General features: G+C 35.7%; 1 protein-coding gene across 2 annotated transcripts; it reads right to left on the minus strand.

The window, feature by feature from the left end:
• Window positions 1-7219: 7219 nt before the first annotated feature.
• On the minus strand, window positions 7220-22443 carry LOC108992291. Of its 2 annotated transcripts, XM_018966811.2 has the most exons (15): window positions 22380-22443; window positions 22083-22245; window positions 19502-20047; window positions 17642-18841; window positions 17183-17510; window positions 16307-16562; window positions 15998-16214; window positions 15474-15847; window positions 14809-15354; window positions 13159-14356; window positions 11594-11935; window positions 11065-11302; window positions 8155-10829; window positions 7910-8058; window positions 7220-7747 (listed from the first exon to the last, which is right to left on the minus strand). In XM_018966811.2, the coding sequence occupies exons 2-15, from the start codon at window positions 22200-22202 to the stop codon at window positions 7393-7395; spliced, it is 8544 nt and encodes a 2847-aa protein (XP_018822356.1). In that variant the 5' UTR covers window positions 22203-22245; window positions 22380-22443; the 3' UTR covers window positions 7220-7392. The 2 variants fall into 2 exon arrangements, with proteins under 2 accessions (XP_018822356.1, XP_018822360.1); XM_018966815.2 differs by lacking the exon at window positions 14809-15354 and having other exon boundaries at window positions 22083-22400.
• Between the last annotated feature and the right edge of the window lie 2245 nt (window positions 22444-24688).

Below are 24688 nucleotides of genomic sequence, written 5' to 3' on the forward strand. Positions count from 1 at the left end.
CAATATTTTTTATTTTTTTATCGTGTTTTCGTAGTAGTTCTGATCCATTCAATCATGATATTTTTTTATTTTTTTATCGTGTCCGAAATTAAAGATCATCAGGATGTTAATTGTTTGGCATGTTGCTATGTTTTCTATAATTTCATATTTCTTGTTTGTTTGAATTCATGGATATACCAGCAGATTCTAGTGCGAGCTCTCTTTTTCAGGCCGAGGGCATCCCTACCCCTACACTTACACCCCTCCTACTCATACCCCTACCCCTACCCCTACCCCTACCCCTACGGCACCTTGCCCCGCCCCCAAGCCCAGCAAGAAATCTGCTTCTATAGTTTGGAGTCATTTCACCAAACTAGAGGGTGGTGACCCAAGTAATCCCCAAGCCAAGTATAACCATTGTGGAAAAATTTATGGATGTTACTATAGGAAACATGGCACTTCACAATTAAACGTGCACTTAGAAGAGCAATGCAAAAAAAGTCCAATATTAAGATCATTACAAGAGAAAAGCCAATTTAGGCTAGAAATTGGACTTCAAAAAATGGCGGATGGGATTAGTGGGGGTGCAAATTTGAGGGGCTATACTAAGTATGATCCCGATGAGTGTAGAAGACACCTAACTCGTATAGTCATCATGGACGAGATACCTTTTCAACTTGTTGATGGGAAATGATTCCAAGCGTATTCTCGCTACTTGGAACCAAGGTTTAATATTCATTCTCGCCACACGGTGGCAAATGATGTAAAATTACATTTTTACATTGAAAATGAGAAGTTGAGCGGTCAATTGGTGGATCAATTTGTTTGTCTCACCACTGACACTTGGACATCGGTCCAAAATTTTAATTATATATATTTGACTGTGCATTTTATTGATTTTCATTGGACATTGCAAAAGCAAATTATAAAATTTTACAAAATCACCTATCATAAGGGTGAGACAATTGGGAAGGCCTTGGAGGCCGCAATAAAGAAGTGGGGGTTGACCCGAATTGTTACAATCACAGTCGATAATACTTCGTCTAACGATGTCGCATTGGGACATCTAAAGACCTATCTTAGAGAGGCAAATAAGACACTTATGGGTGGTGAGTGTTTGCATGTGAGATGTGCGGCACATATTCTGAATCTGATTGTTACTGATGGTTTGAAGGATCTTCATGACACGATTGCTTGGGTTGGGACTGCGTTGAGATGGGTGAGATCTTCTCCTTCGAGGTTGGAGAAATTCAAGGTTGCTACGAGATTTGCAGGCCTAACATCTAAGAATGGCCTTTGTACTGATATGCCTATATGATGGAACTCAACATTTTTTATGTTAGAGGCAGCTCAAGAATATAAGTTGGCATTTACATTATTGGGTGACGAAGACATCCAATATGTTAAAGATTTTGATGATCACGGGGGATTGAGGAAACCCATAGATGATGAATGAGAAATTGTAGCTATTTTTGTAGAGTTTTTGAGGCTTTTTTACGATGTCACTACGAGGCTATCTGGAACTTTGTACCCTACATCCAATGTTGTATGTTAGCAAATATGTAGGGTAAAAAAAGAATTAGATGACATGGTCGCAGGTGGTCACATTAGGCTGCAGGAGATGGCATTGATTATGAGGACAAAGTACAACAAGTATTGGAGAGATTTAACTAGGGCTAATATTTTGTTATATGTAGCTGTCGTCTTTGACCCAAGGTATAAGTTGGATGACATGATATTTGGATTGGGCCTTGCGTACGAGCAAGTTTGAGCGGAGCTTAATGCAGTAAGGGTTCGGGAAACCCTTGGTAGATTATTTGATGAGTTTTCCACCTTGCGGGATGGTTATATTGTGGCACCTACACCTACCCCTAAGCCTCAGGCTCACAGTTTCCTGAAGTCGAGGTTGGGAAAAGACGTAGATTGGAGTGGGGTGAGAGGTATGAGCAGATCTCATTCCTCCGGGATTCTGTAGAGGCTCAGTCAGAGATAGACAGATACTTATCTACAGAGATTCTACCAAAATCACGATATTTCAATATATTAAGTTGGTGGAAGGTGAATGCCATGAAGTATCCCATCCTTGGAGAGCTAGCCCGCACACTTTTGGCCATCCCTGTTAGCACCGTAGCCTCAGAGTTAGCCTTTAGCACTGTAGGATGTGTATTAGATTCATTTCGGAGTTCATTAGCTCCTGCCACTGTGGAGGCTTTGATTTGCACGCAAAATTGGATCAACAGAACTCCAATTTATATTCCGAATGTTCTTGAGTATAAGGAGGCCGACGTCGAGGAGGAGGGTGATGATGAGCCTGGATCTGGTATTTATTTTAATTTTATTTTCTAATTTCTAATTTTTATTTATTTATTTTCATTTAATTGATATTCATTAATTTGATTTCAAATTTAATACTTATAGTAATACATGAGACGGCGTCTACGGCTACCTTTGATGCAGTATGACTTTGTATTGGACCCACCATTGCCATGGTTTGCACAATTTCTCCCTTAATTATTTTTTGCATTTAAAATTTTGTTTCATCTTTATACATTTTTAATTCTAATTTGTTTTATTTTTAACTTATTAATATTTTAAGTTTTATAACTTATTAACTTTTATGATCTTGATTTTCAGTCTCACAGCAGTCGACACAACTCACCACACAGTGAACTCACCGCCACGGCTCCACTCCAAAATCAAATTGATCAAATTGAAAAATTATGATTTTGTTAATTTACAATTAATTGTAATGTTGCTATAATAGTTAATTGTACAATTTGTAATATTTATTTTTTTTAAAGAAGTTTGTAATAGTGTAATAGTTTATTAGTTCTCTTAATTTGTATAATTGTAAACTACTTATTTTATCTTAGTGCCTTAGTGATGATTATTACTTAATTAGTTAATATTTGAAACTTAATATTTACTTAATAGTTCAATCTATATATATATATATATATATATATATATATTATTTTTTCAGTTTTTAAATCTATATATTTTTTAAGTTAAATTATGGGCTCAAAGTGGCCCAAAAAACGGATTCTGGGTCTGAAGTGGTAAAAAAACTGATTCTGGGCCAATGAAACTATACTGGGGTGTGCGGGGGTGCGGACGGATGGAGGTCCACCCCCGCACCCAGGCCAGTGGACGGGATACCCCTCCCCGCATGGACGGGGGCGGGGTACGGGGAAAAATTTCCCACCCCCACATATGCGGGGGCGGGGAAGGGGAAGGCGTGGCCCTACCAACCAAAGCTCAGATCCATCCTGTCTTCCACATCTCCCAACTTAAGAAACATTTAGGAGAACACATCATGGCGGCAATGGTGCTGGCCCTGGTTAAGCCCCAAGGAGTTCTACAGCCATAACCAAAGGAGATTCTAGACTGGTGAGTCTATCCCCTCCATAATCACCTAGTTGTCAAGCTGTTGGTTAGTTGCTAGGAACAAGACAGAGAGGATGCCACTTGGGACAACTATTACAGGCTGAACGCTTCCTTTCCACACCTTGTGGGCAAAGTGTTTTAAAAGAGGGCATTGTTATACACCGAAGCCACTTGTTGGTGGAGGCAACCGAGGTACCGACAACAAAGAGGAGTCTAAGGGGTCTAACAAAAAGAAGCGAATGGTTGATCGTGGGTTAGCTAAAGGGGATTTTGAGTTTTGCTTAGGCTTCTAAAGGCTATCACATGTTTGGATGTCTTTTGTTTAAGTCCAAAGTTTATTACTTAAAGCCAGTGTCCAGTTTCTGGTACTTTAGTCCAGTGTATGGGTTTCAGCCCACAGTTAGAAGTGGTTTGTAAAGCCTATTAGAAGTATGTTTGTTATTTCCATTAGATACATAGACTGGTAGCTCTCTCTATGCTCTCACCAGAGTTTATTATAAGGGAAGAAAATATAAACTTCACGTGTAAGAGGATCTCCTCTTTATGTAGAATATAATACAATTCTCTTAATTTCTCTCTACATTCTTTTGGAGGTTACTCACCCTCAAAGTGAGCTAAAAAAATTACTTCATTGGATCCAGCATCATGATCCAAGTTTATTTTTTTATATCTCCCAATTTTGTAGGTCAAATAAAAAAGAGGTGTTCATTTATTGATGTGAAATATTATTGCTACAAATTGTAAATAAGGTTATCTACTTAATTGATTTGATTACACTCCAAACGGCTCCTTTAGCAACTTGTAGTTGATATATTCATCAAGATCAAAACATCACGATTGTATTATTTTCGATTGAAGCAAGATGAAATAAGCACTAATTGTAGACATTGTTACTAAACCTCATCCACATGGTTGGTTTGGTATTATTGTTTCCAAATTCCAATTGGCTTCAGCATTTTGAACTTGAGTGAGGATGTTAGTGCATATTCACCTATTATTCTATGAAAATTATGATAATATTCTGTAAATATTATAGGTCAAAGTAGTTTGTATTTATGTGTTGATAGGGATGAGGCCAAAGGGGGGGCACGGGGGCCTTGGCCACCTAAGGCTTTGACCTAAAAGTAAGTATATGTATATATATAGCCTTGTCTAATTTGTATATCTCCCTTAATTTTTGTGATACTTTTGTTCTTGTTCTTGTCTACAATTCATAAACATATCTTCATGCTTATTGCTCTACGTAAACTTGTCACCCCTCCACCCGATTATCTTCCTCCAAAGCCTTCTTGAAATCGTTCATCTAGATCTCTGCCCTGTGTCTACCCCCACTCTTCTCATCTTGTGAAAGAATCTCATTGAAACCTCCTACCACACACCAAGGTTAATTGTCAGATGGTTTTAGAAAGGACATCAGTGCCCACGTCTCTTTTCTCTTGTTGGCATCAAGATGTCCATAAAAACCCTTAAGAGTCCACTTAATGTTATTGTAATCCTCCGTGATCAAAGCATTGATGTGTCTCTGAGAGAAAAAATCAAAATATCAATATCAATCTCAATTTCCAACTTCCCTAACATTGCCAATCCCCCTCTTCTATACCTCAGTTCTACCACAAAACAGCATACAAAACCTAACCTATTTCTTAAACTTTCAAACTTGTGGGATGCCCCTCTCCACTTGATACCATTATATCCCCTATTTCACTTAATTGAGATTCTATTCTTAGCTCCTCCACCAATATCTTCTTCATGATTCTAGTGAGAGAAAAATATGCACTTTTGAAATCACCCATCACCCCAAATTGCACCTCAGCAATCATTTCTTCCTTCTCAACCTCCACATCCCCCTGATTCTTGCCCCTCTTACGCTCTTTCCTAAATTCATTTTGCTCATCCGCTCTATCTTGTGAGGAAGACATCTTATCTAGCCTCTCTGACTGAGAATTCTACTCGTTTCCCCCTTGAAGACTCTTGCTCCAAGTCCCTTTTTCGATCCAAGCTCCTCCTGCTTGAACTGAAATATACTCGAAGCCATGATCCGAATTGGTTTTTAGAAGCATTGTTCTACTTCCTTTGATTTCTAATACTGCTACACCCCTGCCTTCCATGGATTATCCAACCACACTTGAAACATATTCAGAGAAGTTTCTCATATTTTAAAGGTACCCAAATCCTCTGTCCCTACAAGTTAACAGTTCTACCTCGTGTTATGGATTTCCTCAAGTCAATTTCAATCTTAACACGTAAATGATTACCCCATCCTCCTTGACATCCACTTCTTGTACCGATCCAATTGTCTCCCCAATTTATTTACTAGTTTCTGGATTCATGCAAGCCAACGGGAGATTGTGCATTTCAATCCAAAATGTTTCAAAATCGAAATTTATCAAATGTGGTTGAGTAAACTCATCAAACGGTTGTTGGATGAACAAATAATTATTGAACAACCACGGCTTCCCTCCCAGTAGTCTATGCTTATCGACTTTACTTTAAAAGATAATGGCAAACATGTTTGGGCATATTTTCTAGAATGAGAAAGACTTCCCAAATTTTCAAATTTTCGCCATTGTTGAGTGGATGATCTCCTTTCCAATGAGACGTTTTGAGCAGAGCTTACCCACCAAATATCAATCTCCCTTTCTTGTCGCCTCTTCGAAGTTTCCCGAATCAAGGTCAATCAATGAAGTCTCCTCATCAGTTAACCGTAATTGATCCCACACTTTAGTTAAATCCTCCATCATTCACTACTTCCAATCAACACTCTAACTAGGGGAATTTGTCCACTCTTACTGAAGCATAATTGCTAATTACGTTAAATATATATAATTTCCTCTTCTATAGGTTTTTTACACACCTCTTGTGTAGTTCTCCATTAATATTTTCATCAATCCTAGTCAATGAAAAACAGGCGGCTCAGTTTTTATATTAGTTTGTGTTTAGTTTTGCTGAATTTTGGGATTTGTGTAAGGTTGGACAAAATGCTTGATCTGCTCGCCTGTTTGTTCATTGGGGTGAATGTGATGCAGCCCAAGCCCCAAGATTCACCTACTAAACTAATATGGCAAAAGAAGTCCCCCGAAATTATGGTGTACTCTTCTCTATGGATGAGTTAGTGGTTATTTCTTTGCTTTATGTTGTATATGGTGGATGTAGCCAATATTATTTTATGAGAAGTGTTTTAGTATTTTAAAAGCATAATACAAATAATGAAATCTAACTTTTCTAATCTTCTAGAACAATTGGTGATTTCATATGATATCATAGCAGATGTCCTGACTTTGAACCTTGAAAATATAATTTCTAATCATTTTGTTGAATAGAGAAGAGAAAAAGACTTGGAGTAGAATACATGTTGGATCCTCCGCCTTTATTTTTATTTTTTTCATTTTTAAAGAAAAAGAATTGAAAATATGTAATTTTAAACTTATTTTGTGATTGTTTTTATAGTAGCATTGACGTGATATTATAGATGTTCAAAGTTCCATTCTCGTATTTATTTGGGTCTTCTTTATATTATTGATTAATTTTAACTACCTCTTCTTCTCACATGTCAAACCACAATTCTTACTTGGCAAAAATAAAAATTCAATAATCCACAATTCCTGAAAAAATCATTATTAAAAAATGTTTTTTTTTCTTTTTTTGGAAGAATAAAAAAAATACACGATATCCCGAATGACAGATGTAGTGTTCTTGCCATAAAATGGTGGTCGGCCCTTCCAAAAAGCAGGACTGTAAACTGAGAGTGGCTGGACTATCTTTTATTTATATCTTGAGAGGAGAAAATGTTACTTGTTAGTGATCTGACCTACAACATCACAGATCATCTCTTAGAAGGTGAAGGACATTTGGGTAGAATGATTTATATCTACTTGAACACCAAAACTAATAAGCAGTAAATTCCAGCCCTGAGTCCTACTTTACATTGAGATATGTATTAAGTAGCTCTTTCAATGATGTATTATAGCACATTAGAATAACATTTCTGAAAGCATAATGTCATCAAACCTTCCAACTCATATACAGCTATTTATTCTTCCGGCTTCCTCTACTCCTATTCTTCTTCTTAGACTTGTTGTTGCCCTTTCCCTTGTTTTGTGTTTCCTTGTTGCTTTGGCTGTAGGCTCCAGACACCGCAGCAACTTCTGAAGCATTTGACTTACCCTTATCAACACTACTGCCTTCCTTAGCCTCACCATCACTGTCCATCTCATTGTACCAGTCCACTGATGTATTCTCGGTTTCTGATGTCTCTACCGGATGTATTGTGCTGAGTTCCAAGAAAAGCTGATTCAGGGAAGGTTCGACACGTTGTCTTCTTGACTGTAATCTCTTGGAAAGTTCGTCAATCGTTGAAATAATGTTCCCAGGTTGCGGTTCCCTGATAAGGTAATGTAAAGGAAAGGGGGAAAAGCAAGTCAGCAAGGCATGGCATGTCTAACTCAATAAAGCCATTTGAAGATTTTGCCATAAGATCAAAGAAAATGACCCCTTTGAACAAAGCATAAGAAGGCAGGGCATGTCTAATTCAATATATGTTTACCTCGCATCCAATGCAACAGAAAGTAGATTCAGTTCCTCGAGCATGCCAGCTACTTCCTTCAATAAGCTTTCATGTTCGTGGTAAATATTCATCTGACGGCATTCACTCATAATAGTACTTAAAACGTGAATACAATACCCCAGGTTTACCTAGATTTTTCACACAAAAAAAGAAAATTCAGTATGGTGCTTATCAGCATATGCTTTCTGCCAAAGGTTAAATACAATGTAAAATAAGTGTGTTACCTTCATTGCTTGGACATTTTCCAACATGCACCTTGGATCTCCACCAATCTCCAATGGCTTCAAAGCTTCGAATCTATCCCAAAAGTAACTATAACTAATTGGTAGCTTGATTCCAATTATGTTGTTCAAATCACCCTGACCTGCCAAGTTTGAAGGCGCGAGCTTATAACCCCCGTGGTCATAACTGTCTGATGAAAGAACTTCACCACAAGCATTAGTTGCACCCACTTCAATAGCTCCAATTTGACCTTGAGAGGCTTCGACTGTCTGAAGATGCAAGACTCTCGATATGTCCTCCCAGGACTGCTTTGCCGTCATATCAACAAAAATCGCATCTGGACATAAAAATTGCGAACAATTCTTTCCCAAACTCACAATTACAAGAGGATTGTGGACCTTCTTAAATGCTTCAGCAAGCACATTTACCTTATGTATATGTTTCCCTCTTCTCCTAAGAACATCATAAAATTCAGATGGAAGTTGCTCAGTGATATGGCTCCTACCAAGCAATTTAGAAAGTGAATCCAAAAAACTCCCAGAGTTCAGATTAACCAAACATATTATAGCAACCAATCTCAACACCAGCAGCGGATAGTAATCCTTTGCAATTACATTAGACCTTCTAATCCATTCAAGTGTCTCATTCTTATTACAAAGAAGCTGCCCAACAAAATTGATAATTGACTCGTAGATTCTTCTTATGAAAGGTTGCACTTCAGAAACAAAAGTGGAATTTGGGTTGTTACCTACCTCTTCGTGGATAAACCATTCAACAAAAGAAGACTTCGAAGTGATGAAGTAACCATGGAAGGAGGATGCCAAGATCAATAGGCGCTCAACAAGATACAAGAAACAACCGGGAGATATGTAGTCATTTTCTTTCATCCAGTTGGCGTTATAGGTATCCTCCAAAGCTTCATGAAGCCTCAATAGAAGGGACCACTCTCTTGGAGATTTACTGATATTGTCAGGCACAGTAGCGTGTGGAAATGAAATATCAACATTCCCACAAAGATTCTGAATGAATGTTTTCCAGGGTGGGTTCACATCTATACCATCAAACAATTTTAAAATCTTCTCATACAAATCATTGTTTAGCTTACCCAATCCAAGAATTACCATCACAACTCTTCCAATTTTCCCATAAGTTAGCTTACCCCTCGAGCTGATGTTTTCCAATATCACTTGCTGTAGTAAATTCTTAGAAACTTCACTCCCTCTCAGAGAAAACATGTTCTCTGCCAATGATTTTTGCCAATCTAGATGAAATACATAGCCAAAGAAAGATTCAGCAGAAAATTTGACAAATCTCTGTAATGCCTTGTCATCTTGGGACCCGCGGTCCAGATATTTGGATTCCAAAAGAGACTTTGCAACCTCAAATATATGAGTAAGTGATCTACTTTGGCAGAACATGGAGCGGTTATTCTTTGATGAGAGATTATAAAGAGCTTCAAGATTCTTCAAAACCTGCAGGCCAACAGAAAGTATTTCTGAAGACCAGTAACTTCGAGCAGTCGAAGCTAAATGGCGAACATCAATAGAAACCAACTTTCCATTCCGATGAAGGAATCGATTATCCCTATCTCTCACCCAATCAGCACCAGGGTTGAGCAAAAGATAGATTGCGTTAAGTTCACGGAACTGTCTCCACACTCCCATGTAATTCAAACAGAAATCTCCATATTGTTTATATTCATTAAAATCTTGGGTTTCAAGACTTCCTATATACTTGAAAATGTTCACAACATGATCTTTCCAAAAATTCCAAAAGTGAACGAGTGTTTCTACAGAAATCTGATTTCTGGAGATCATCTGCTCCGAATGCTTTATTCGATCAAAAACAAAATAATCTTCCCACATATACTCTGCCAAGTTTGTACGAAGATGAGCATCTATAATTTTTCGAGCAGATATTATTTCACCACAAGCACTCTTATGTCTCTGAGAAGAATTCAAAGAATTTTTCATGACGGACACACTAGTCTTCTCATCTGATAAAACATCAGCCTCTGTACAAACACAAGCATAAAAGTTGTTGGACTCATTCTTAGCAAATGACTTTGCTTTTGCCAAAAGCTCTTGCTTCTCTGTAAACTGCTTTAAAGGCCAGCCTTTATTTCCAGCTGTCCATAATGAGCTGGACAACACAAAGAGGAGAATTAGCATGGATGCTTCTTTGAAATTCTCGGCCTTCCCAAGGAGATCAGAAGCCTTTAGGATCTCCCCTCTTAGCTTCGCAATGTTTGCAGCCTCTAAGAAGTTGCCCGATTCTTCTTCCAACAACAAAAGCTCATCAAAGCAATCCAGAGGCTTCAAAAAATTGCGCATCAATTCTATGGACTGAAAACCTTTAACAAACCTCATCATGGATCTGTGATCTTTAAGCTCATAATAATGAAGAGCACAACCCTCTAGAAACTCTTGTTCAATTTTTTCTATTACTTTTCCTCTTCTAACCACGCCAACATCTATAGCTGCATCTTGTTTCCAATACCAAATGTACTCGAAACCCTTGTCAAATAATTTTCCCTTGGAGCAAACTTTTAAACATTCTGGGAAAAAATAGCCCCTAGCATAAACATCAGCTGCAAGTTCATAACATCCCGCAAGAGAAAAGCATTCCCCAGCCTTTTCCAGCTCTGACTGCCCACATTTTTCTAAATAAAGCCTGCCTGCAACAGTTGGATGTTTGCCAAGTCAAAAACAAAAAATCTCATTAAAACAAAACCACTCTCAAGTTTTTTTTTTTGTGCTCAAGTTAATGTTTCAGCTTTCTTCATGTAAGACAGATTGAGATTTTAAGATGCATTATACATTGCAAAAAAAATTAACAGCAAAACTAGAACCCAAACACCACAAGCACATGGTAGGTTATGTTTGATGACTTTCATAGAATCCAATGTATACCTGCTCTTTCATACTCCCCCAACTCACAAAAACAACGAGCAGCAGAATCACCCTTGCCTATTGCTTCAAATATATCAGCAGCTTCCCTAAGTATAACATTTGCTGCTTCAGGATTCAAATGCCGCATTCGGTCAGCCGTGGCTCTAAGGCCAGCAGCCTTAGATCTTCTTTCCCAATAAGTATCTCCGGCTCTTTCAAAGCACATTGTTGCTATTTCATAGTTACAATCTTGATATAGCTGTACAGATAAAAGAATTAGACATTCATAGAGAGGTAATTGTGTTTGCAGAAAAGAAAAAAAATAAGGTGTCAATAGATCCTCCATGCCCTCATTCACAAGTATTACAATTGCAAGATAAAAGTAATAATTTCCGTAGCAGTAAAGTTAGCTTGGGAAAAAATTATGTCTATGAAACTATAAAAATAAACAGTCTGATAGTTCCTTCACCATGATTTTTCCTATGAAATAACCTAAGGTTTTTGAGTCACAATAGGAGCAAAATATATTCATAAACAATGGAGTGATAACCTTCATGCCCCTTGACCTCCACTCCTCTGAACTGCTAGCAACTTGCATTGCCTGAGCAAGTGAGTCGTCCAGTTGTCTGACTTGGACAAGACACTTTTTCCTCCAATATTCAAACATAGGTTTGCAGAACTCCTCTGTATTCTCACAAATCCACAATCTCTGTCTTGTTCGTGTGACAGCTACATAAAGTTGCTTTAGTTCTGAGCACAAGACATTGTGTTTGGTGGAAAAGGTGCTAGATGAAGTTGAGTCGAGCAAATCGTATTCCTTCATATACTCATGCATTACCCTCCATTTATTTTTCAAAGGTGATGAGCCAAAAAAGTTGTACAACAATACATCCTGCACAAGGACAACATAAGAATCACCAAAAACCAGGAAAATATGGCTCAATAAATTACTGTTTAAGAAAATGGACCGTAGCTTAAACATATGATGCAACAATTTTTAATATGTAGACATAATGCACAAAAATATGCATTTTAAGATTTTGGCCCTGCTTGGATGTTGAGATGGACTAATCTCATCCCATCTCATCCAAACATCACTCAAATACAAATACTTTTCAATTTCAAATTTTCAACTTTTTCATCTAATCATTACCTAATTATTACAACTTCTCTAAACTTCCAAAAAACAAATTCAACTTTTTCAAATCTCAAAACAAAAATAATATTAAAAAGTTACATTCTAACAATAATTTAACTTCAAAATATTTGTATTCAAGTTTTTCTCTCTCCTTTCCCAAAATCCTATAAAACATTTTAACTCAAACTATTTCACTACTATTCACAGATTTATCATCTCATCTCATCTTAACATTCAAATGAGATTTGCAAGAAAAATGATGTATGTGTACTTGGCAGTTTGGTACTAATATCAGGCAATATGACAACAGCATCGTGGGTACAACAATTTAACTTCAATTAGGATGCGGCGTAAATCTCTATTTTACAGCCTCAAATGAAAAACCAACATGTCAACTTTCTATTAAATGATAAAAACAAACATTCACACTAGATTGCACATATTAAAAATTAAAACATTTAAGAAATATTGAAAAGAAAAAAAAAACACACACATCCGGTGACCTCTGCCACCAGCCAGTGGCCAGTCTTGGCCGCCACACTTGAGCAACAGTCAGATTATGGTGATTACTCTGGCTGTCTCTTGGGGTGGCAGCTGCTACCCCGAGTATTACAGGGGCTGGTCATAAAATTAATTAGGGTTAGAGATTTTAGGGCTTATGCTTTATATTTTAGTGTTTTACTTTATAATCATGTGTGATGCATCTTTTTTAAAAACTTGTGCTTTCTCCATTGAGGCATCTTATAATTGGAGGGTGTAACAGTCATTTTTACACCACATCCTAACCGAAGATGCGATCTAGGAACAATCCTATCGACATGGCATGATGATGAACTTGAACATATTAAAAAGGTTATTTCAAAGCAATAGCTTTATTCATTGAGAATTCAACAATAAACTAGGCTAATGAAACTCCCAATGCTAATCAACTCAATGTAAACCAATAAATCAAATAAATAAACATGCACAATAACCACCTGAAACTCAAGGCCCTTACACTCCACAATAGTTAGAACAAGAGCTTGCTTCCCAACATATTTGGCAACTTCCTTCCGAGCAGAATCATCCCGTACCAATATTACCTGCTCCGCACCAAAGCCAACAATACTTGCTCCACTATTTCCATTATTTCCAAAAATAGTGATGATTGCATTTTCATTGCTCCCTGATTCAAGCAAAATCGGAGCTTCTCCATACACAAGACTATTCTCAGGCTCCAAAACATCAATCGATTGAGGAAAGAAATGATATAGAAGTTCAATAACACTGTGTGCTAGTTTGAGAACCCCATCATGAGTACGGAAGTTCTGGCTCAGATGGAAAATATTTGACATTATTCCTTTTTCTTCTCTTTTATTATGTCCACTGCTTTTTGATTCCAGTAGAAACTTCTTGTAGAATAGAGATCGTATATCCTGGAACCTAAAATCAATTCCCCTTGCAATAGTTTGTGCTGTATCACCGGAGAAAACAAAACCTTCTTCAACATTTTTGCAGATATATTTGAATAACGCAATTTGGCTCAATGTAAGATCCTGAACCTCATCTATGTATACAAAATCAATTTTATCACCATTGTAGCTTCCAATTCTCAAACGACGATGTAGATCTATCACAAGATCAGCCAGATCAAACTCACCATTTTCCATCTTCATCTTTTCATAATTTTGAAAGAGCTCATATATTATTTCTCTCTCCTGTCTAATTAAACTGGAAACACGGCTATTTGATAGTAAAAGATAGTCGTCACGACTGAGCTTACCATCACCTTCCTCTACAGCTTGTGGGCCACCTTTTATATGAGAAATAATCTCTGTGAAAACTCTGGAAGAGTCAAGCTTTGTAATTAGCTTGGCATTGAAATGGGGCCAGTATGATAAACTAAACCTCTCATAATTAACTTCCTTCAACTTTATAATGGTCTCTAAGGCAACTGATCTACCACCAACTCGACCAGGATCAAGTTTTCTCACTTCATGGAATCTTTCAAAGTAGGAATTGCCCACAGTTCCATCAAGCATCATCAGAAATTTATGAAATGTTATCACAAGAGGATAGGACATGGTAGCAACACCAACAAAAGAATCTGGGATGTCCTTGAATTGAACTGCATCATCAAAATCATCAATATCATTTGAACCGGTACCTTTAGAGCAATCACCATCACAGACAGAGCTACAAAAAAAAAAAAAAAGAATAATAAGATGTATAGTTACATCCAATATATATAATATTTTTTTATCAGTAAATTACATCCAGTATACAAAGTTGTACTAAATCAAAGAATAAATCCAGCATATAAACTTGTATAAAGTCAAGGAGTAAACAACTTAAGAAGTACAGGAAATTTGGAACGAAAGTTTAGCTTGAATTTAACTTATTTTAACATAAATCGGCCTGCCAAAAAACAAACTGGAAGGGGTCCATGGTTTATTGAGATTTATATGCATCCAAACACAAGTTACTTTTGAAATTTCGTGAAACCCCATCAAATACAGTGAAAACTGAGTTTCATAGTTGCTAATAAAAATCAAGCTACGAGATTCAAAAAAACAAAACTTCCCCAAACTCAATGGAACTATTGGCTCATGAATTCGCGTGAGAGTACTATCAAATAAACTATGCACCTTTTCAACTGAGAAACATGTTGTGTGACCTGCAGTTTGACAGCATAACACAGTTTATGGCTAACTGTCACAAAAAGCTGGTGCAATATAGTTCTCTTTGTTTCCGCAAAGGTCTCCTCAACCTCATTCTCTGGGCTATGCACAAGGTTATCACTCTTCACACCATAAAATAATTCTGTTGCCATCTGGAACACCTTCTCTTTCTCTAACAACTTCCTAGTCAAAACAGTGGTTTTCCCAGTACCTGACCGTCCAAGTATAAAAGCACTTCTAGGAAAAACAATTATCTCCTGCTCTTGGTCAGTTACTTCAAATGGAAGATCCAGTTCACCACTATCCTTATTTGAAAGCAACTGACCCACTACACCAGATGAGAAAGAGTAGAATTTCATCAGCATCAGACTCTCACTAACCTTTGCATTCTCAACATAACTTCTACCATCAGAAGCGCAACCAACTAAATCACTCTCATTTTCACTATTAGCAACATTCCTAATCCGTACAATATCAAAAGTGCTTGACCAACTCTTCGGAACTTCCAAATCCCTAAGCAAAAATAACCAAAAACAGTCAAACCGCTTCAAAAGTCAATATATAACAATGTTATTCTTGCAAAGCTAGCAATATCTTTAAAGGTTTTCTAAAATGCAAAAGAGCATACATACCTCTCAAGACATTTCTCTTTGCAGCGATTAAGAAAGTCATCTGTATATTTCCCAAACATGCTATCAAGCCGTTTGATTAATTTTGGAATTTCCTCTGCAGGTAATATATCCCAGACCTTCAAAACTTGATAGTACATCAGTTCCTTTAGTTCGTCACTCCATTCCTTTCTGATGTCATTTGCACAAACAATATAAAGATCTTCAACCTTAAATTGCTTTATGATCTGTGAAGAACTTCCACAAACTGGATCTGAACTTCTCTTCTTGGGTCTCCAGCCCTGGGCAAGTTTAAGTAGATGTTCTATAACCGAGTTTTTTCTCATTACAGACTTCAATTTTTTAAACGATCTCAGAAAATTATCACTGAAAAGAACCTGTTGGAAACGGGAAAAGAAAGAATACATAAAATTTAATAAGAAAAGCTACATAACCCAATCAAGAAAGAGTATTAACACTGCCACTAGTGAGAATTGAAAAAAGGAGTATAGTTTGTAATGAAAGCATAACTATTGAATGTCAAATACCTTCCACCTAGCACTTCTGAAAAGTAAGCTATCTCCATTCAGCAAATCATCAAATTGTTCAAATTCTCTCTTCACATCTAAAAGTGCTTTGTGTAAATCCTTGTCCTCATCAGCATTAAAGAAACACTGACGTTTCTTAGCATCAAGTACTAAGGCTTCCCAGATCGAGTCACTATTACCAAGTGTACCTTCATTTCCCAAGATCCATAGACAGTGCCTGAAAGGCATTACGGGGAAACTGATATTTTCACCATGCTTGTCAATATGGAAACAAAAGTAAACTGTCCAAAAGAGTTTACAATATCTTACCTTGCCCTGGTAAGAGCAACATTCGTTCTCTGAGGCTTCGATAAGAACCCAATTGATGCATAGCTATTAGATCTCACAGTTGATATTATTATTATGTCCTCCTCCCCACCCTGGAACCCATCAACTGACTTCACCTTCACTGTGAACCCATCAATATTAGCATACTTCCTTCCAAGTTTGTCCTGAATTGCAACTACTTGAGCAGCATAAGGAGATATTACACCAATACTGAGCTTCTGTCTTGAACCAACCCAAGCTTTTCTCGAAGCAAAATCCAAAAACAAAGAAAAAAATATATCAAAAACAGAAGTTAATTATAGGTTGAAACCAGGACATTTAACTACCGGTTATCTTAGGGAAGAAGTTCCATTATCAAGAGTTCTAGAAAGTAAGACCACATGGAAGGATAAAGATACAATGTGACAATTCTTAATTACAGAAACATGCATTTTACAGTATTTTTAATAATTTATCAAATTTATGTTTTCTTCTTTTGGACTAATTAAATTTTCCAGGACTCATAAGATAATCTCTAAAAAATTTCCAACTTCAGCATGTAGAAGTTTCCCATTTCATTACAGTACAATAAAGGCTAAATCATTCAGTCACATTGACAAACCTCATCAACATCCACCTTTTTATTTTATCTAAGGAATTAGAGATCAAACAAATCAACTTATACTGAAATCAAATTGATGAATTAAATGATGCAACACAAATATAACCTTGCTATAGGATAAGACATCTTTCTCTATTAAAGCTAAAGCCAAATGTGAAATAACCCCAGAAGCTGAATAGAAACTGATTAGACTAGATGTCAGAATCAAAGAATATCTTGATTTGGTCAAAAGAACACTAGACTTCAAATGTAGTTACCTTTGTATAAATTGAGCAATATTTTCATGACAACAGCAACTTCAATCAGGTTTCTCCAACCATAACCAACGTCACCTTGTTCTTCTCTTCCATCTACTATATTTATAAAAGAATATGTACCAAACATTGGCCCTGGAAGGTAGTGCTTTTCATAGCCTTTTCTTTTAACATTCGGAGCATCTAAGATCCGGTTGCAATAAAAATTCAAATTTGGGAAAGAACTTATAGACGGATGCATTCGATACTGTATATTAAGAAGATGCTTCGAGTGACCCAGTGAACTCATTCTCTCAAATAGACTCCTCCCAAAACCAGCTTCGCTAGAAATCTATAAGTAGATTTTAAAATGATATTAAGCAAGAGAAAAAAGAAAAAAGAGAAAAAAGAACAAAGAAAAAAAAAAGGAAAGTCAAATCCCAACAAAGGGAGCAGTAAGACAAGCAAATAGGATTTACACACATTGCTTTCAACCATTGCTGGTAATTGGCACTCATCCCCAACCAGAATGGCATGCCTTAAACCTGGAAGTTGAAGGGGTATGGCTGACTCACACTCCTTTAAATGTGCAGCTTCATCAATAACCAGAATGCTCAGTGGTTTCATTGCCACCGAATGCAGTTTGTAAGAACTTGAAGCAGTGCATAAAAGTAAGGAAGCCGCTTGAAGACAAAAATCCATTATTGATTCTTTGTTCATACCCATTGGAAGCTCAAGTTTGTTAAATGAACTCTGAAGAGATTTTAGAACAGAAAGGCATTCTCTTCTACTTGCTTGCAACTGGGGTATATCCATATGTGGCTGCACAGCATCTCCAACTACTTCTAAACGAGAAAAAAGCTCCTCCAGTACTTCAGACTCCATGCTATCTTGATACAATAAGGTTTCAAAAGACTCAAGTAGGTCAATTAGAGAAATCATGTTTTGGAAATTGCTTTGAGTGTAACTTTTGGGTAAATGTGTACAGAAGACTCGAAAACAATTTTTGAGTGGTGATGAAATAGAAACAAATCTTTTTCTCACAAAATCAAGAAATGACTTGTACGTTTTGTTGCTAGCATCAGTTTCCTCCCTGCTTTCCTCTTTGATTTCTTTTTCTTTGCTCTTTTCACTCTCTATTATCGTTTCATTTTCCAAGAGCACGTGATACTTAGAAACACAATTCTCAAGAAGATCAATCATTGACTCAAAACAATGCCTCCAACCAGTCTGATGTCCCAAGCACTCTGTAAGCCTTTGGACCCGATAATCTAAATATATCTCTTCAATGTCTGAACCAAGTTTGAGTCGCTTCTTATTCCCAAACAAAAGAATATCTCCCAATGAGCAGAACGAACCATCAGTTTCAAGCGATTCTTTCACCAACTCTGTTATGCAGGAGGCCACTCCTCTAATTGCAACATTTGTTGGGGCACAGGTAAGAGTTCTATATCTCATTCTAAAAAAGGATAAGAGCAGAGTACTAATGATTTTTGTTTTCCCTGTACCGGGCGGGCCCCATATAAGTTCCACTTCCGTCTTGTGGCTGCAATGCATCTTACGAAGACATGCCAAAAATGTCTGGGTTTGGGGTTCATTCAGTTTAAAATTTATACCAGTCCCAAATTTCTCATGCCAGCTGCCATCACTCTCTGCAGAGCAGAGATCACAATCTTCCTCAATCTGTTTTGCAACATCAGAGACGGAAAATGATCAAACCAAGAATCAACAGCAATTCTCAGTAAGACAAATAAATTCAGAAAACCAAAAGAATACTTTTTACAATGGCTGATGAATAGGAAAAACAAGGAAATACTAGAATTCAGTAAGTGAGGCATTATAAATAATGATAAACATATTAAACTCGGCATTTTATTTCAGTTTAACTTTCAGGAAAACTCCACATTAATATTGTATCAAACCTGGTGATACTAAGTTCAAATTCCAACTCCCCTCTACCTTCCACTTAAAAACTCAAACCATACTTTCCCAACAGCTTTAGGGGACAGCAATTGTAAAAAGTTGTGGCATGTATACAGGTTCCGAAAGACAAAAAAGTGGGAACTCTCATCCGCTTTATCAATACAGAATCCCATAGCTTTGTGATCAACTTAAAACTTTTGGAAAGTTGACTCAACCTCAAGTTTTTCTTCTTTATAATACTTCAAAAGTAAAACATTTTGTCTCAGATTATAAAAACAGTGCTGATCCATGCTGTACATTTATTACGTCCACTTTCACTGAATGTCCACTTCATGATAATTAGAGATTTCCATGTTATGTCAGGATGTATGCCTAACTCAGAATTATTATAACTACAAAATTCATCCCAAAATTACTTACCAAAGAATTAGTGCACAAAACTTTCTTGATAATCTGTAGATTTCCCTGCATGTGCAATGCGTTCCATATTCTCTTGTTAGGGATTGTATTTATCAAGAAAATCACAAACAAAGACTTATGGTTTCCAGTGTCAACTTCAATGTCTTTCAATGCTTTGACTTTGAATATGGTTGATGTGCTGTCATCCTCATTCGCATCCTCTGGAATTTTGGTGACAGTTACAAAAGCCCATTGCCTTCCTATTCTTTGTAAATCAGAAACATCCTCGGGTATTGCATCTGCTAAAACAAATACATCTCCTGGCAATGTCTTGTAAGGCTCGTCACCACGAACAGTGAATCTGTTTCTCCACTGATCAACCTCAACATCATACAATTTTGTTCCATATGCCATAGATTCATGAAATGCAATTACTTCAGCAAAAGGGGCTCTTGAAATAATCTCCATACTCGAATGCAGTTGTGCACGAGTTTCTTCCAGTAAGGGGTAAACATATGACCCAAAATACTGGTCAATTGATTCAAAGGATTGTGGAATCTTTTCCACCTGTAATTATGAAACAAGAATTCAATCAAAATAGAGTGCCAAACAAACTTCTTGGAGATCAAAAAGCTCATCCCAATAAATTAATCCGCTGGGAAAATGCAAATAGGAGAAGATAAAGTGAAACAGCCTGTATTTGTATCAGATTCATCAAGATTGATTAAGCCATTATATGATAGAATGCCTGAAAGCTTGAACAAACGAGGCCCACATATTTATATGCAACTTTCACCTTGTTTGGAAGACATAACTACACTCATTTAACGGAATCGTTTGTACAAGCTGAAGCTAAGGTTTGAGAGAAAAAATTATCAAAATGGAAAGATTTGATGAGAAAAAAATTCCTTCTACCCCAACACAGCGATTGTAAAAGAAGCCTCATATCAAATGTATCTATTGATCAGTCTATTAGACAAGACGAAATGACTAACAGCTTTGTATTTAGGATGCTCATTTGAATTCCAACATATGTTACTTCCAATCACTTGTATAAGGATAATTGTTTTTTCATTCAAAAAAATAAGTTGAAATCGTCCACGGGTTAGCTACATCCCATAACTAAAATAATAATAATAATAATATCCAATTCAACTATATTTTCCAAGAAAATTCTGATTGATTATCAATATCGATCAACTACTTTGCTAACATAGGGTATTCGGCAGATATGTCGACTAAATCAATTCCTCTGCTCAGATTCAACTATGGAGGAGATGCCCTTGGAGATTCTATGGTGTGACGCTTGACGGAATCCAAGTTGTTGAAGCTTGACTCAAATTCCTATTTAAATTCATCTCTAAATTGACTTTCCTTGTATATGAGAACTAGAGTAAGAGAATTAACTAATTTGGTGTAGCTTATCCAACAAGGAATAGGAATTTACAGCATATAAATAAGTTTCTCTTTGAGAAAGATTATCTGTTATGAGAGGGCGTGGATTTAGGAGTATTGAGATTCTGGGTTTGGATGTTGCTTGATCTCATTTCTACTCCATCCTGCAACATTGAATTTCTTTAATATCGTTCTCCAACAGTAGATGTAGGCTTCAAAGACAATCTAATTTGGGTAGTTTTATGATTGTGATTGGTTCTTTTTCTATTAATCCTAAAATCTCTGTTGGTCGCAACAAACCAGCATCAAAGCTTCATTGTAGCAACTGCAAGGTTGCAATTTGTTGACATATGGCTTGACTTCTCCCATCAGAAATTGGATGTAGGTTTCAATGCCAATCCAATTAAATGGACTTGCTGTTGTTTTCCATCTATTAATCAAATTTCTTCATATGTATTTGGTTGGATTTCTGCTCTTATACAACACAAATTGGATTTTCATTCTCCAAGCGGGAGAAAGCTAATAAATCCTTCGAGTTGATTTATATCATTACATTTCAAGAGAGAAAGTTGCACAAGGTTTAGAGCTAGCATCATTTTTACCATTTATTTGCTCTCTTATGTATCCTGTGGATAAAGTTTATTGAGAAGACTGTATAATTTTTCTCTTTTATGAAATATTCCCTAGTGTGTGATAATAATATTTTTGGTTTCCTGGGGCTTCAGTTTGGAGTGTTCTCAAATGAGGATTATTAAAAGATGGTAATCCCATTTTACACAGCTTAAACCAGCTACTTGTAATTCCAACGTAATGAGGATGAAATATAATCAAGGATGAAGCTAGCAAGGATTTTCTTTAGTTTTTCTTTCCTTTTTCTTCGCATGGGAGAAAAGATTCATATATTCCCTGCAGCTGTTTTGAAAGGGTTCTTTTATTTTTTTTTCTTTTAAGACAGATTGCCTTTATATATCCTATATATGTGGGTATATGCAGTAACACACATGTATATATACATACATTTCACGACTAGATCATGATCTACAAGTAAACAGATTGTAATAAATTTTATTTTTATTTTCTACTTTTTAACTTTTCGAAAGCATCAGATTCTTCATCCATACTTCACTGAGTGTTAAATGCTATAAATCATTCCAAAGCTGCCCTGAGATTATAATAATAAAACAGAAATGTATGGATTAAAGCCAACCTGGTACTTGTAAAGGTTTTCGTTTTCAATATCTTCAAGGGACCAAGAAAGCACAATATCGGTGAAGCCATGGTCGGTAGGAACTCCTCTCCTCTTCTCTGAACCGTCGCCCTTCGTCATTTTCACTATTCCTATTCCTTTTTCACACACATTTTCTTCTCATCTGCATGCAATATCAATGATGATATCAAAAAACCCGTTCCACAGACAACTTTAAAATTCACAAAAGCAAGATGTTGGAGAGAAAGTAAGGGATTTCTTGGGCAGGAAGGAAAGAAACATGAAACGAGAAGCAACTTGGGAATGCGAGTACAAGCACAGTACTAGTGGTTATCTGGCCTTTACAAAGCAAGAGATCAATCATCAAACGTATGGAGAACAAAATATATTTGGGATTAAGAATTTCACATCTAATATTCTTTTATTCCAAAAATGTCTTCATTCTTTTTCAATAAGTTAAGAGTAGAGGTCAATTTGGTCTGGTCCGATTGGTCCAAATGGTGTTTTTTGGATCGGACCAAATCCCTTCAGTTTAAGGTTTTTTCACCTTGGATTAGACCAAACCCCTAAAGGAACTAGACCGGACCGGTCCCTATTGATCAGGTCTGGTCTATTCATTTTTTTTATTTTGCACAAAAATTAATAAAAAACTATTTAAATTAAGAGAAATTCTATTTGTAGTCCTCACTTGAGAATTGTATGTGCAAGTCATTTATTAAATGAGAAAAAACATCATTTTAGGAGGGATATTTTTATAATTTTAAAAAATTTAAAGATAAAATTAAGTAGGCTCGCATTGCAATTCTCAAATGGGAACTATACGTAGCATTGCTCTTAAATTAGTAAAATTAAAATGAAGTAAACTATTTATTGTGGATTATGTAATTAACTATTTCACTCATTAAAAAATAATTAATTATATTTATGATGCTAATTGCTAATTTGTTACTAACATATAGTATGTAAATGTATTATGATAGTTAATGCATAATGGGCTATATTAAAATTTTTACATTTTGTATATTATTATTAAATAATTGTCAATTTGTCATTAAACTTTATCACATTATTTATGATATATTATTAATTAACAACATATATTATTTAATATTTTATATGGTCAATGATAATAAATTAGATGAAAATTATATTAAATTATATAATTACTAAATAAAAATAATATATTAAATTATTAAAAATATTTTTATAAAATATATATATAGTTTGGTTCGGTCTAATCTGATCCAGTCCAAAATTTATAGACCCGAGATTGGACCGAATTTATTTGGTCCATAATATATGGGACCGAGACTGACCAGGGAGGATTTGGTTAGGTCCGAAATTTTAGGTCTAGTCGATTTTTCCAATCCAGACTGAATTTTGTACACCCTTAATTAAGAGTATGAAATTGGTTTTTTGGAGAAAATTATTTTATATTTTATTATTTAAAAAATACAAAATTTTAGAAAGCTGGAAACAAATAGATAGCAAAATATGCTTAACCTTGTATCATTATTTTATACTATTTAGTTGCAAAACTACATAAGTTCAAATAAATTAAACTAACACATTTGCCTAAATTAAATGGTAACAAACAAAATGTGGCAACAGTTTGTGTCTATTAAGTCCAAATATTATAAAGGTGGTCATTTTTTTCGCCTTTACAAGTTTCAAAATCATCTAAGATTATTTATTAATAACATGTCATATACGGACACTAGGGATGGGATATCCAAGCCAATAGTAATAATGTGGAAGAAAATTTGAAATATTTATTGATGAATCAAAAGTTTTGGGGTGGTATTTCGATACACACCTAACCAACAAACTTATGATATATACACACTAGTAATATAGCAACGTCAGGGACGTTTGCCTAGTTTAGATTTTTTACAAAAATTATATGATCTTTTACAAAAGAAAAATTATTAATAAATTATCTAATAAATTTTAGCAGTGGTTTAACGTGCAAAGCACGTTTGTCACATTTGTCTAATTGAAAAAAAAAATTGTTGAAAATAATGTTTTCAAACAACAAATAAAGTGTGACTCCTTACATACAACACAAAATCTTGAATAATTGAATTAGTTGTTAGTTCACAATTATCAAGATTGAAAGAGTACATAAGATTCATTTGTAAATAGTCTCATGCATAGGAGCATAAAACCTAATATTAGCAAGCATCTATGAATTTTCATCTTTCTCTACTTTAATAATAAAAGTTTGTTCCAATCGCAGTATCTCCAAACATTTCCCTTGGGTTGATCATCTGTATGTGAAAGATCAATCGCGATCACGTGTTAAAGCTCTGCATGGAGGTTTCAGCTCTACAAATTAACTATATTTGGCGGTAGAGATTAATGCATACATGTCATGTTACCTCCAACCATGCAGAAGATGTAGTGAGCTTGTATAAAGCAAACCCATCCTCCCTGTTCCTGATCTCACATTCTTTCATCATTAATGTATGCCTCTTATATTTTAGAAGCCTCAAAAATATTATAATTGTGGAAAATCATTTTATCTAAATGATTTTAATTAATTAAGAATATTATGAGATTTAAATTATGTTAAAAACTAATTATTTATATGGTTTTACATTCTT

This window comes from Juglans regia, chromosome 13 (genome assembly GCF_001411555.2).
Source record: "Juglans regia cultivar Chandler chromosome 13, Walnut 2.0, whole genome shotgun sequence".
In the NCBI taxonomy this organism is placed as follows: Eukaryota; Viridiplantae; Streptophyta; class Magnoliopsida; order Fagales; family Juglandaceae; genus Juglans; species Juglans regia.

Bases quoted from the DNA above. Each gene is read 5' to 3' on its own strand.
- LOC108992291 (XM_018966811.2), bottom strand. From the start codon at position 22,202: ATGACGAAGGGCGACGGTTCAGAGAAGAGGAGAGGAGTTCCTACCGAC. The intron at 16,215-16,306 runs GTAAGATATTGT...AATGCCTTTCAG, and splicing joins GTTGCTCTTACCAGGGCAAG to GCACTGTCTATGGATCTTGG. The intron at 15,355-15,473 runs GTATGTATGCTC...ATTTTTGCTTAG, and splicing joins AAAGAGAAATGTCTTGAGAG to GGATTTGGAAGTTCCGAAGA.